General features: G+C 42.0%; 1 protein-coding gene across 3 annotated transcripts in view; it reads left to right on the top strand.

Moving 5' to 3' along the window:
• The window catches only part of RALGAPA2 (Ral GTPase activating protein catalytic subunit alpha 2), a 412397-nt gene extending 401673 nt beyond the window's left edge, over nt 1–10724 (top strand). For 2 of the 3 annotated variants that reach the window (XM_073557418.1, XM_073557415.1), the window contains one exon: nt 6393–10724. In XM_073557418.1, the coding sequence (XP_073413519.1) occupies nt 6393–6544 (152 nt within the window). In that variant the 3' untranslated portion in view covers nt 6545–10724. The remainder of the gene's footprint in view (nt 1–6392) is intronic. The other variant, XM_073557417.1, reaches the window with a different exon arrangement.
• Nucleotides 10725–14865: the final 4141 nt, after the last annotated feature.

Raw genomic sequence — 14865 nt, forward strand, 5'->3', positions numbered from 1 at the left:
GTTAGCAGCATGTGCCTGATAATGATGCGCGTCCTTCACTAATGTGGAGAACATTTAATTCGTGAAAAAATATATATTCCTAATGTAGTCATTAGGGCTCTTGTGTTACTGCCGTGTTGACCAGCAAGAACTGCATGAAAGCCGCCTTTTCTTTCACTGGCTAAGGCTGTGTCTTAGAAGGCAAAGAATAAATACCACATCGTCTCACACTGTCCATGTATCGTTCAGTCCAGTAAGGGTGCAGTGCACGGACCACGACCATGGGGCCAGCTCCTGGGTGGAAATGATTAGGTAGAACGCGGGAGGACCTCTAGCAATCACAATGGGAATGACTGTAAAAAAAAAAAAAAAGTATCTATTTATAACTATTAAAATATCAAAATGGTAAAATAACACAACACACTAGACCTACGCGTTTCGAGCACTAAGGCTCGTGAATGATTAAGAGCCTTTGGGCTTCAAACACATAGGCCTAATGTGTTTATTAGAATTTTTCTCTTTTGCTATTTTAATAGTTACTAATAATTAATGGTTTATTAGTCCTTTCCACTGTAGTTGCTGGATGTCTCCCTGCCGTCTACCTGATCCTAGAAGTGAACCCTGGAGGGGCCTATAATATAGCATGTACGTTATCAGATAATGGATTAGTGTGGCAGGTGTAGCTGGTTACAGAGTGATGAGTTTATTGTATTACATGTTTCTTGACAGCTACTTATATACTTATGTTTTCCAAATATACAGTGCAGTATATTATATATAAGGAGAACAATGAGCTTACACCTTTGTGTGTGCCTTGTTTTTCAGATCATTTTAATAAACTATGTACGGAGTCCTATTCATGAATATTGTTTTTTTTACATCAGAAAATAAGAAGAGGCTAAAGAAGTCCTAATACAGCGATAAGTGGCCACATTGCACTGTCAGGTGCCAGCATGTTGGCCTCCAGTAGAATGACTGACAGCAGTCCCATATTGGTGGTTGTTGGTCACCATTGAGGAAAATCCACATTTGATTAGCCAAAGCCAAGCTGAGTTTTACATTTCAAAGGCATATTGTTTAGAATAATTATATAATTGCACCCAGCTAAATCCCCTCACAATGATCTACTGACCTCTCTTGGTGGTGAACAGAAAGAAGGGAGTCCGCTGAATAGGGACTATATAAATGTTTAGCTGTTTGGAGCATATAATGCTTTGGCTTTACTGGGTGGCAGGTAATGACCTTAGAGTTCTAGATTGGTTTGAACTTGTCTTTTACATTATTGGACTGCATTCATCTATTAGAAATTACCAATGCAGAGCAAAACTGCACACTGACATTGTGATCACAGAGACCGTATTTGTAAAGTAATAGATGAATGGAAAGTGTCTTGGAGCTTATAAAGAAAAAAATGTTGTGTTTCCCTAATGGGGAAATTGTAAGTTCTTCCTTATTCCGGATCTACATCTACAGGTCAGATCTTAGGCCAGGTGTAAGGAGCGTCTGTCACTCAGGAGGACGCATCACACAGACCTCCCATTGAGATGGATGAAAAGATAAAAATCTGCGTACAAAATCCACAACCTCGTTACAATATCATTGACATGCATCAATTTTAATAATCAGGAATATGCACTAAAAACTTTGTAATCCCATGAATCTATCCAGTGATTTTGAGTGCAGTAACGGAAGTTTTGCAGCGAATCTATGAAAACAGGCCCCGTTACACGCAACAATATTGTGATCGATATCATTGCAACGTCACCAGCTTGATGACGTTGCAGCGATGTCGAAGCAACATTATTGCGTGTGACATGTATCAACGATCAGTTGGCTGATCGTTAATCATTGCCTTATGGTCTGGGCCATAAATCTATCGTTGGTCTCCCGCTGGGCAGCACACATCGCTGCGTGTGACAGCGAGAGACCAACAATCAGCGAGCTCCCAGCGCCATATAGCAGACGCTGGGAGCTGGTATCCAGCGTAAATAGCGGGTAACTAAGCGCCGCGCAGCGCTAAGTTACCTGCTGTTTACCCTGAATACCAGCGTGCTCGCTGGTCATGATCGCTGGTGAGTCTGTCTATGTGACAGCTCACCAGCGATCAGCTTACTATGTCCCAGCGATCCCATCCACGTCGGATCGTTGGTGGGATCGCTGTGACATTGAAGCATGTAACGGGGCCTTTACACACTTTAAAATGCACTGGGATTCCCTAAATACAGCGTATCTATTCGGCTTCTCGAGCACTAGACCATAGATGTAACACTGCAGCCTCAGCACTCTATGTAGTCACACCCTGATGACCGCTTTTCTGGAGTATCCTCCCCTCTGTTTATTTCTCTGTCAAAAAAATCAGATTCAGAGTCTTTAGGAAAAGAATTAAAGGTGCTGTTTAATGTTCAAGTCTGCTGTCACTATATGTGACTGCAGACTTGTGAATCCTCACAGCGCACGCACTGTGCACTTTCAGGAATGCCACCATCGGTAGCAGGTGAGTGCATGACTGCCGGTATGCTATTTGCATACTTGTAGTCAGTCACATGCCAACTAGATGTGTGCGTTGTCACTCAGTACTAGTGTATTGAGTGAGGCCAGACACGTCTAGTCAGAAAGTATACAAATCTTATATTTGCGATCACGTGACTGCCCGATCTTCACAATGCGCACTGTGAGGATTCACAAGTCTGCAGTCTGAGTGACTGTAGACTTCAACCCCAAGCCTGGACAGTCCCTTTAAAATTGTTTTCTAACCCCTAAAATAATGTCAAACGTTTCAAAAGGTTATTTAAAAAAAAAAAACAATTCTATATACTAGAGATGAGGAACCCTTGTGACCAAAAGGGCAGGATTATCACAAAATGTAAAATATACTATATACATTTTTGTCTCCTTGAATAAATGAACTATACCATTTTTTAACAAGTCTTAAAAGTGGAGAGCCCCTTTATGTAGGTTTTTTTATAATGTGTATAATGGTTGCACCAAGACCCCTTGGGACTATGAAGCTTAGGGGGCTCCCGACTCTCCCACGATAACTTAATAAATCCAGTCTACCCTATTCTTTGTTCCAGTTCTCTCCATTGACCATAACTGTTGGACGAACTTCTGTTTGCGGATTTAGAGCGACCTAAGCTTCTGGGATCCGGGTTTTTATGCGGAATACTGAGCCTAAAATTCACCCTTGTGAAACCTGCCTTACCCCTCGGTATATCACAGCGATGCTCTACATCTATCGTCTGCTATATTATTAATAACGGTAATTACACAGCACATTCTGCATTTCGGGATTTGAGCGCTTTTAGATTTGTGCATCTCTTTAGTATTCTCCAGTGCAGCATTTTCCCTGGCATCCACTTCATTATCACTCCCCTCCATTGTGTCGGAGGGGTTAGCGCGGAGATTTTTGCATGTGCAGTTGTTTGTGGCAGTGTCTCATGATTTAAAGATGATGCATAAAGAGAGTAAGTGATGAAATTAAATTCCCTCTTCCCGTGCTGCCCAGAGAGACTGTGCGCCAACTGCAAGCAACAACAGTCCTCGATTGCAACAGACATCTCTGAATTCCTTGGTGCATGGTTATAATTGTACTGGGGAAGATTTGTGACTCGCAGGCTGTAATTTTATTCATTTTCTGTTAGGTTTAATAGCTGCTACCTCATCTGCTTCCATTCAGACAAGCCATTTTGTCCTGACCTTCAGTCATCTTCCTCTTCGGGGAATAATTGCTTCGTAAGTTAATGTTTAATATATCAGCATGCGAGCTTACGTAAGCCTGGGACCTGCAGGATGTCCTTCTCCAACTGGTTCGTCATTTCTGCTTTTTGGGTACCAGAGCTTGAGGTAAACCTGAAACCTGCGGCTCTACTCATCCCCAATGCGTTTCGTCACCGTTGCTATTTCACTATATTACTAGTGGCTGCTTCTCGCCACTATTCCTAGAAAGCACTGACCATTGCGTGAAGGTAACCTGACACCTTATATATGCTGCTCGACCCACGGGCAGCATGCGTCCGTCACTGACTGCATGTTTTCAGCCATATACAACTGCATCTCACAAAATAAAAATATCATCAAAAAGTTAATTTATTTCAGTTCTTCAATAAAAAAAAAAGTGAAACTCATATAGTCATTTCAAACAGACTGATCTATTTCAAGTGTTTATTTCTGTTAAAGCGAACTTGTCAGCAGTTTTGGCCGATATAAGATACGGGGCTAAACTACAGCATTCTATAATGCTGTAGATAAGCCCCCGATCCAACCTGCAAGAGAAGAAAAACAAGTTTTATTATACTCACCGGGGTATGCCGTCCAGTCCAATGGATATCACAGGTCTTGGTCCAGCGCCTCCCATCTTCTTGCGGCATCACGCTCCTGCGCTGGCGTACTTATCTGCCCTGTTGAGGGCAGAGCAAAGTACTGCAGTGTGCAGGTGCTGGGAAAAGTCAGAGAGGCCCAGTTACTGCTACCCTCAACAGGGCAGAGAAGTACGCCTGCGCAGGAGCGCGATGCCTGGAAGCAATAAAGCAAGCAGGAGGGCAGCATCGCAAGAAGATGGGAGGCGCCGAACCTGTGACATCCATCTGACTGGACCGCCCCCCTGGGTGAGTATAATAAAAACTTATTTTTCTTTCAGGTCGGATTGGGGGCTTATCTACAGCATTATAGAATGCTGTAGATAAGCCCTGAAAGGCAGCGGCCGCATCTTATGTCAGCCAAAACTGCTGGCAGGTTCACTTTAATGTTGATGATTATGGCTTGCAGCCAGAGGCGTAGCTAGGGTTTTGGTTCGGGGGGGGGGGGGGGGGCGAAACTTCTGAGTGGGCTCCTAACCAGAGAACCTAGATTACAACTAAATACCAGTACTACAGAACATATAAGTGATTACAGCAGAGTTACAGATAGTGTCTTACCGCCATCGTTCTTTCTGATGGAATTGTTCACTTTTCACATCTTTTCCATCTGGCCCAGACCGACAATGACAATTCTGCAGCCAGGACTCGACTACAGAGAATACAACAGACATGTTTCACTTCTCATATTCTATCCCCATCACCATCTATTCCCACTCTGTGCAAACCCCTCATCCTATTGATACCCCAATGCTGAGCCGCTGCTGCGGTATGTGTCCCTATTACTGCACCTGATACCCCAATGCGGAGCCGCTGCTGCCGCATGTGTCCCTATTAATGCACCTGCTGTGTGGTTCTCTGTGCCCTTTAAGTTCTAAAGCAACCCTCTACAATATAGTAATCCCGGGTGCAAGTGCCCTAGAAAACAGTGCCCACATTTTGCCCCCTAGAAAGTAAGAATGCCCTGTGTGTGCCCCTTTGACAGTCGCAGTTACCCGAGTTCCCCTATAACAATAAGTGCCCACTTTACATTTAATAATGTCCTGAGTCTCCTCCTGTACAGCTCCCCTATACACAGTGTGATGCTCTCATACACAGTATAATGCCCCCTCACTGTATATATATATTGACCCCTTACTATCCCCCAAACCTTTTGATGGCTCCAACACTGAAATGTAAAGTGCTGCGGAATATGTTGGCGCTATAGAAATAAAATGTATTATTATTATGATGGCCCTGTCACTGTAATCTCCACACTGTATGATGCCCCCCTTACTGTAATCTCCACACTGTATGATGCCCCCCTTACTGTAATCTCCACACTGTATGATGCCCCCTAGATAGCCTCAATATAGCATAATGCACCAGATTGTAGGCTCTTGTGTGAAAACTGTTCCAAAAAAATAAAAACAGTGGCCTGTAGCAACCAATAAGATTTTGGCTTCTAACTTTTTCAAAGTAGACCAGAGAATGATGATCAGATTGGTCCCTGCAGGCAACATCTGCAGCTTTGCCCTTGTTTTTTTACTGGAGGATTTTTGTGGCCCAGGGCTGGAGCTTGTAGAAGTCTTTTATAGAACATGCGCTGTTGTTTAGAAGGTTTTCTTATGTAATATATGGATTACTTACCAGTAGTCCATGTCATTTTACTTGTTTTAAAGGGATTGTTCAGTAGGTGTTCTTACATAAAATCTGATCTCTAATGGTCTCGGTTAGTAATAGTTAAAGGCGAGGAGCCCTTTAGGAACATTTGAGGAGGAGTATACTAGTTAGCGGAGTTCTGATGCAGAAACCAAACATCTGGCACTAAATACACCTGGCAGCTTGAGATACTGATACGTAGAAAGTGTCTGGAAGAATGTGTAGAGGCGAAGATCCCAGCACGTGATCCAACACTGGATAACATCAGTAACCCTGAAGAAATGCTATCAAATTACCGATTTTTGTGTAAACCTGTTGAATTGGACACTTTTCTGTTGGGACCTGCTCGTCTTTGTAATGACAATCTTCACACAGCCATGTAAACCTTCTTTCAGTGTTTCTATTCCTTTTATTTTCTAGGTCTCCCTTCAAGTACCAGTTCTGATCTGTCGGTGAGCACAGGACCAGACCCACCAGAACCCACCTCTCCAACACTAACCCGCGCCACCAGAACTAAGGTTTCGGGAAAGCTTCGACGCTCCGCCAGTGCTGTCAGCAAATCTTCCAATTGAAGCACTTTTTTTTTTTTTACACTGAACTCTAGTAAAGAGCTGTTTTTAATCATAAAAGAAAACAAATCTATAGAAATCTGACTTTGCACCTGTGAATATAACTTTTTTTTAAAAAGGATGAGCTGTGCTATGTTGTGATGTGTGCCTGACGGGGCAGGACCCCCCTGGGCAGGTTGGTCGTAAGCGACCATTAGGCACTGAGGTATGATGTAACGATGATGTTGGCAAGAGGATTGTCTGACAAAGCGTAATGATGCAACTGCACCGAAGGCCGAGAGACCACATCAGCCGCCGGAAGGAAGCACAACAACACTTCTCGCAATGCTTTTTAGGTATGAAGGATGTGCTTGCCTCACATTTATGGCTAGCTGTGTAACACTTTCACTGCTGGGAAGTGGAACAGAGGGCACACTAAACAAGGCTTGGTCGCTGTGTCTTAAGAAGCCACGTATATCTAACCTTCTCGTATACCGGGTTCCTTTCAGAACAGGCTGAAGTATGGATCTGTAGGAACAGAGCCTTAAATATGTGAAGTTTCCAGTGGTGTGTGTATAAAAGAAGGAAAAAAATCTATATTTTTATCTGCAGAAATCTAGGCCCAGTGATATTTAGCTTGGTGCAAACAACTGGAATTTTAAGGGACAAATCCGCCTTAAAAGCATCTTGTGATTCCAGAAAATAATCTAGTTGAGGGTCAGACACCCACCAGGTACAAACCCAAGTCGTCTTTAGAGCTACTGGGAGACGTACGTCACTGGAAATTAATGACGCAGGTTTTGGGCGCTCCCAAATGGCCTCTAGAAGATGCTCTTAAGATGGGATTTTCCATGACATGCACCACCACCATGGCATCTGCTCTAGGAGATCTCAGATCTGCTTCATTTTCTCTGTTCTCATTGTTGTCTTATTTTGCATGGTTTCTGCACATATTTATACAATTTTTGTTTTTAATGTTTTATTTCAGATCCTAATTTCCCAAATGAAGGGGGAAAAAAAATGCTAAAGTTTATTTCCAGTTTTGCTCCAGGCGTATTTTTTTTAAATTTCATGTTTAATTGAGCGTATTGTCGTCGTGGCCTTGTACGTTGCTTTCACATCTGTATATTGGATACTGCTTACTTTTCGTGTGATTTTCTTACATTTTTTGGTCTCCTGAATTAGCAGCTTAGGACGTTGATCGATGTGGTTCATTTACGATCAGTTACATTAGTCATATATGAAGTAGAGATGTCTTTACATGCAGCTGGATGCATATTCGGGCACTTGTGTGTTTTATGTGTGTCTATGGGATTTTTGCACTAATTTAAGTGATTATTTTCTGTACTTTATTCAGGTTTGTACCAATTAGTTTGACGTAAATAGGGACTGTAGATTACACTGAAATGTTGCTCCATGGGCTATAAATGAGGAGCAGAAGCTTTATTTCCACTTTCAGACAGCGATGGCAGAGCATTAAGCAGCATGAATCTCCTGGGGCTAAATCAACAGATGTCTTCACAGTGAGAGAGCCTGCGACTGTAAATCCGGGCCTCGCAGACGCCTCTTCTGACAGAGCCACCTTCACTTGCTCATCTCCAGCAGGTCAACTGCAAATTAGTAGTAATTGTGTCATTTGCATATTGGAGGCCATGTAGCCCTCATGATTGTGTTGTATAGATAGAAGTTGGTTATGATTAGCACCCAGTCCAGAAGGACAGATTTACCCAGCAATCTTTCCAATATATTTAAAGGGGTTATCTGAGACGTTAAGGTTTTTTGGCCAAAGGACTACAAATTTACCAGCAGATAGTTGCTGACTCCGAACCTGTTCTGCCCTGAGATGATCCCTGGTGGCTCAGAGCGATTACGGGTCGACCCTGCCAGCAATTCTCCTGCTTCAGATGGTCACGTTGACAGAGCAGCTCTTTCTCTTTCGCCTGACGCTGTTGATAGCGCGTCACTGCCGATGTCATGCTGTTTGACAGCTGGCTCCACGCTGCCTAACTGCAGGAAACCAGCTGTCGATCAGCATGATGTCAGCAGTGACGCGCTATCGACAAAGCAAGAGAACAAGAACTGCTCTGTTGGCGTGAGGTCAATTTAAGGGCGAACAGCCATGATGTTAGCAACTACATGCTGGTAAATTCTTAGCCTCATAGGGAAAAATACCCAAAGTCCTAGAAGACCCCGGTAAGGGCCATAGACCTGATGATACTTTGGCTAATGCTACAGAAGCTAATGTAAGTTGTGTACTGAGGACATACGTGGAATCTATACTGCTAATAATTGTCAGCCAGCAAAAAAAATGCAATCTTGCAGTTTTTTCTATTTTGATGCATGTATATACAGACCAGACAAACTTCTCCATAATTAAAGTATATTGGAAAGTTTATCAGATCAGTCATATATATGTCATTCCTGCCTAATTCTACTTATTCCATATACACTATAAGTCAACAACATTGGGGCGGCCTGTGGTCAAAACCAGACCTGCATTCCGCTTACAAGAGCCGTGCGATTGTAACATTAACGTCTGTGTGCACTTGTGAAATGGTGTGTCCAATGGCCTCCGCGCGTCTGTCCATATCCAATGGCCACAGTGTGAAAACCGAACACTAATCCGGAATTGTGGGATATCCTGGTAATTGAATTTACCATTAACTACGAAATTAGGTCAAGGGTGTTGTCTGTAATTAGAAAAACCGCACTCCTCCCGTCCATGGATTTTATCTGATTTTGCAGCTGAGCCCGTTCTCGTGTAGACTATGGACATGTTGCTGTTTTTGGAACAAAAGCAGACATTTTTGTAATCTTAGACAATCTTTTTAAAGGGCTATTCCTGTCTTAGACATTTTAGACCCTTCTGTAGACTGTAAAGGACAGAAGTACACATACACGACCACCTTTCCACTCACTGCTGCCGCTTCACCAGCGAGACTGGGAACGGGGATCATACTCGACAACTTTTACAGCCAGTGCACTAGTGAAAACTTTACCCACACCAGTGTCCCATATTCTGTCCCCTAAATATGCGCTTGGATGCCAGTATGATGGAGCGTCTTAAGGTCACACACAACCTTCTTAAAGTCCTGGTTTTCAGGAGATTTTGGAACAATTTTTCCTTTATCCAAGAGTCTCCCGGACATCACGAGAGAGTTGGGAAGTATGAGATTGGAAAGGTGGGACTCTCATCTATCAGACGTTTTTTGGCTTATCCTGTGGATGGGCTTAAATGTATACGATGGTAATAGCCTTTTAAGTATGTAGGCTGGCGACATGGCCTGTTAGCAATTATCAGACGCTATGGATATTTATGAGGAACTAATCTCTGGCTGCTATAAAGTGAAGGTGCTGTAGTTTTACCAGGGGTGAAATCATAGCGCCATTTACAGTAGTAGGAACGGGTGTAATGTTTTTAGCTTGCACAAAGCAGTGAAAGGATTACACTGTTCTCTCAGGATTCCTGCTCTTCATCTCGGTGATGTTTATTCAGCACTCAGGGTGATGTGAAGGAGAGGATTTAAGCACTTTGGCTGTCAGTTCCTCTGGAATTACAAAGGTGATGCCTGTAAATATGAGTCAGTGCAGAATTGAGAATCGCATTCATCTTGCCGATCACCATTACGTCTGTTTTAGAAGCTGTCAGTCACCCTCTGTTCAGTCCGTACCACCCAGATCTCACTTGTATGGAACGTGAAATGGAAAAGAAAAAAGTGGACCAGAAAGATTTTCTTTCTTTCCTTCAAATATTGTTTGTCTTGGTCTTTAGACGACTGGGAGTGAACAGGGTTCTTTGTATTCTTGTGGGTTGTGCGTGAACTTGATATTTGGGGTTTGTGGCCTTTCTCTGTGTGCGGGGCCACCTTGTCACAGGCCTCTCTCGCACTGGTTGGGGAAGTTTTCAGTGTGAACAGTCAGTTCTGGATGTTCTATATTCTTAAATTCTATTAGATGTTGTACATAGGAATATAAATGTATATTACAAATCTTGTTCTTTATATTGAGGGTGTGTTATAAGAAATGCGGGTCCTTTCAATTTTCCCTTTTGGTGCATTAATTGTAATATTTGTAAAACAAAATGAATGCTTGAAAACCCCGAATTTACTGCTGACATATCATTTGTTCCTTTTTAAATATTTCCTGAAATGATTTGTGTTTTTCCTAATTTCAATTGAATTTAATTAAAAGTATTTAAAATTCCTGTGCTGTCTCTTTATTTATGCAGTAATTGTCATTTCCTTCCTGTATTTTTTAGAGGAACATCATTTTACAGCTTTGCTTGAAGATTATCATCAGTTCCTATCACCAATAGGGCTCAAAATCAAATATCCATATCTCACACATGGGGGTCAATTTCACAGACAGTGGCCAGTGCCATTCTAGCAATTGTTGCATAAATCTATAGTTAAGTTTATTTTATTTGCTAATCTGATAAATATGCTTTTTCTCCACTTATGAGACACTTCTACTGTCTCCTGAAAGCAAGCCTCATTCCATTATATATACATATAAAACTGTCTTGCTCAAGACAAGATGGACTACCATTTCACCGATACATCAAAATACAGCTGCCCATGCCATAGTTCTGTTCCTTTCTAGTATGTGTTTTATTTTACAAGTGTCATATTCACCGCTACAGTAATGCTGTATAATGTCCTTCACGCTGCTTCTAACCTTACACTACATAGGCAGAAGAGCAAGAATGTGTGTACTGTGTATAGTAGACAACATAGCAGCTTGTCTTCACCCACTAGCTCAGAAAGAACTGAAAATTGGAAAGAGCCTGCAGAGAGGAAAACTGGTGAAAAATACAGGATTCAAGTCTCATAATGACCAAAAAGTGTTATTCCTCATGTACACACACAAAAACTTAATCTAAAACGATAGGTAGACTTTAAATATCAAAGAAAAAAATATTTTTTGAGGTTTTTTATTGCATGTGGACAGATTGTGACTTAACATTATTTCTGGTTTATGACCCACCGACCGTTACAGACTTGTAGAGGCATGTACAGTGACGAGCAAGAGAGTAGCAATGTTTAGAACTTCTGACTTTCAGGCTCCATATCTCACCATCCACTACTGCTTTGAATGTGAGACTACCATCGTTTTATAGACCATCATCTTGGCTATTTTATACATAAATTTGACTTGCAACTATTTAGCATATGATTAGTTATGCAGATTCTTGAAATTTTTTTCTTTTTGCCTGAGTTCTTCGGTGCATGCTCTCAATTAGGCTGGTTTCACATTTGCGTCTGTGCACGCAGCGTTTGATCCGCATAGATCCGTACATATATTTAACATGGTGTACGCAGGGACATGCGTCATTTCGCTGTGTGCGGCGGTGAAAGCAACATGTTGCATTTTTTGAGGCATCAAAAATCAGTCAAATATGCGCAGGCACTCGCATGCGGATGAGTGCGTCAAAAAAACATTACTGTCTATGGGAACGCATGCATTCGATACACATGCGTTATTCAAATTGCATATAGAAATCCCATGAGACGCCCATTTTTGTCTGGTGTCATCGAATGCATATGCATAAACAACGCGATCGCATGCAACGCGGCTTTTTTTTTCCGTCATGCGTAAGATGATGCACATAAAGGCGTAAACATGCGTTTTTACAGGCGTATGCGCACACGCTAATGTGAGCCTAGCCTTAGATTCAAGCATGTGTCGACCAAAATCTGATCACAGGTCTCTTCTACACATTCCCAAAGTTGGCGCATGCTGGTCGACTCACTTGGGTATGTAGCTTATACAGTTTTTTCATCAACTCTACCCACAAGTGTTTGGTTTAAGGTCGGGGGACTGTGGGGGCCAATCCAGCTCCTCTACTTCATTGTCATTGAACCATTTAGTTTACAATCTCAAGGTATGCTTCGGTTCGTTGTCCTGCTGGAACACAATGTCGTCCTTTTCGTACCCATAGTACTCGAGAACATACATACCCTCTAAAAACAATACACTTTATTATACATTTCTTTCCAAAAACCACCATACTCCATGTGGTGTGAAATGGACGATAATCCATGGGGACCATCGTAATTACTAACTACCCAATAGACTTAATAATCCCTATTCTTTTCCTGGCTGAGCTGATGCTGTCTATTGCGGTGGTTGGCACCCTAGTAGGCACGGATTGGCGCTGACCTTTCCAGCCTGTGATCCTGTCATCATGAATTACAGCCATCATGATTATTTTTCATCAACTGAGCCTCCTGATAAACCAAATGGACAGGGAAAGGCGTTGAGGCAGTTTCTATGAATTATAATATGTTTCTACATTTATCTACATATTTTCGTATGTTTAGAAATATCTGTATTAGATTAGGCTGTCACTCATTTCCTGATCTTTAGTTCACTCTGTCAGGTCATAATAGAGAGTGTGAGGGAAAACCGCCGAGGAGCGGGGGCGCCAATCTGTGCCTACAAGAGTGCCAACCGCCGCTATAGGTGGGGAAAAAAAATAGGGATTATTAAGTCTATGATTGGTATTATCAGAAGTTTATAACTATTAGAAAGAAAATGTGGGTAGTTCCTCATGATAGTCCGCATGGTTTATCGGCGAATTCACACAATGAGGTATAGTGTTTGTTTTTTTTAAATATATAATAAAGTGTATTGTTTTTAGAGGGTATATATGTTCGCAATACTTCTCTGATCCTCTACAATTTGTCCATTTTTTTTGTCCATAGTACTCGAGAGTACGAAATAAGTCGTAGGATATTCACATACTCATCATTTAAGACCACCATTGATCCTGGAGTCCAAGGCCTTTGTGAAACAACCCCATATCATCAGGCTTCCTAAACCTAATTTCTCAATCTATTGGCCCTTTTCTCTTGATTCTTCCAGACACATTTGCACACATTAGAGCCTAATCTTTTGACTTTAGACTCCTCGCTCAAAATCACCCGTTTCCAATCTCCTAATGTCCACTTTTTGTACTTTTTTTTCACACTCGAGTCAACACTTCTTATGACGTTGAATATTGAAATTGAGACTTCACCTTTTTTTTTTTTCAAGCTACCATTCAAGACGTGTGCAATGTGCGTCGTGTGGTGCTTGTATAGATGTCTGTGATCTCACTATTACGAAGTTTATGAGCCACCTCCACTGCCGTGTTTGTCGCTCCAGAAGTGATAGACTTTGAGATGAGCCGACTTGTTGACTCTGATATTTTGCCTGGATGTCCACCTCTTGGCTTTTGAATGGATGGACGGACTTCATTTCGTATTCTTCCAACTGTCATGGCACTCACATGATGCAGTTTGGCAATTTTCTTGGCCTAGAGACCACTATCGATGAGGTCTAGATGATGCAGTTTCTTCGGAAATGTTCTTCATGACTGCTCCCCGATTCAAACCAGGGACTGTTCGCTTGGCAAGCAACCTAATAACACACTGAGCTATTAGGGAATGTGAGAACAGGTTGTATTTTGTATTATACAGGAAGAAAAAGATTATTCCACCACCAGGGGCAACACAATGATAATGCAGTGACGTGACAAGAATCTGCATAACTAATCATATGCTAAATAGTTGCAAGACAAATTTATGAGATAGCCAAGATGATTTTCTATAAAATGATGGCAGTCTCATGTTTGAAGCAGTGATGGTTGGTGAGATATGGAGCCTGAAAGTCAAAAGTTCAAAATGTTACACTTTTGCTCGTCGGTACAGGTTCTTTTCACAAGATTAGACTATCATCAAAAAGTTAATTTATTTCAGTTCTTCAATACAAAAAGTGAAACTCATAGTAAATAGTCATTACACACAGAGTAACAGAAATAAATACTTGAAATAGATCAATGTTGATGATTCTGGCTTACAGCCAATGCAAACCCAAAAGTCATCTCAGTAAATTAGAATACTTTATAACACCAGCTTGAAAAATGATTTTAAAATCTGAAATGTTGGCCTACTGAAATGTATATTCAGTAAATGCGCTCAATACTTGGGCGGGGCTCCTTTGGCATCAATTACTGCATCAATGCGGTGTGGCATGGAGGCGATCAGCCTGTGGCACTGCTGAGGGTGTTATGGAAGCCCAGGTTGCTTTGATAGCAGCCTTCAGCTCATCTGCATTGTTGGGTCTGGTGTCTCTCAGCTTCCTCTTGACAAAACCCCATAGGTTAAGGTCAGGCGAGTTTGCTGCCAATCAAGCACAGTGATACTGTTGTTTGTAAACCAGGTATTGGTACTTTTGGCAGTGTGAACAGGTGCCAAGTCCTGCTGGAGAATGGAATTTCCAACTCCAAAAAGCTTGTCGGCAGAGGGAAGCATGAAGTGCTCTAAAATGTCCTGGTAGACGGCTGCACTGACTTTGGTCTT

Source organism: Dendrobates tinctorius, unplaced genomic scaffold, assembly GCF_039654945.1.
Source record: "Dendrobates tinctorius isolate UK_male_01 unplaced genomic scaffold, ASM3965494v1 ptg000250l, whole genome shotgun sequence".
In the NCBI taxonomy this organism is placed as follows: Eukaryota; Metazoa; Chordata; class Amphibia; order Anura; family Dendrobatidae; genus Dendrobates; species Dendrobates tinctorius.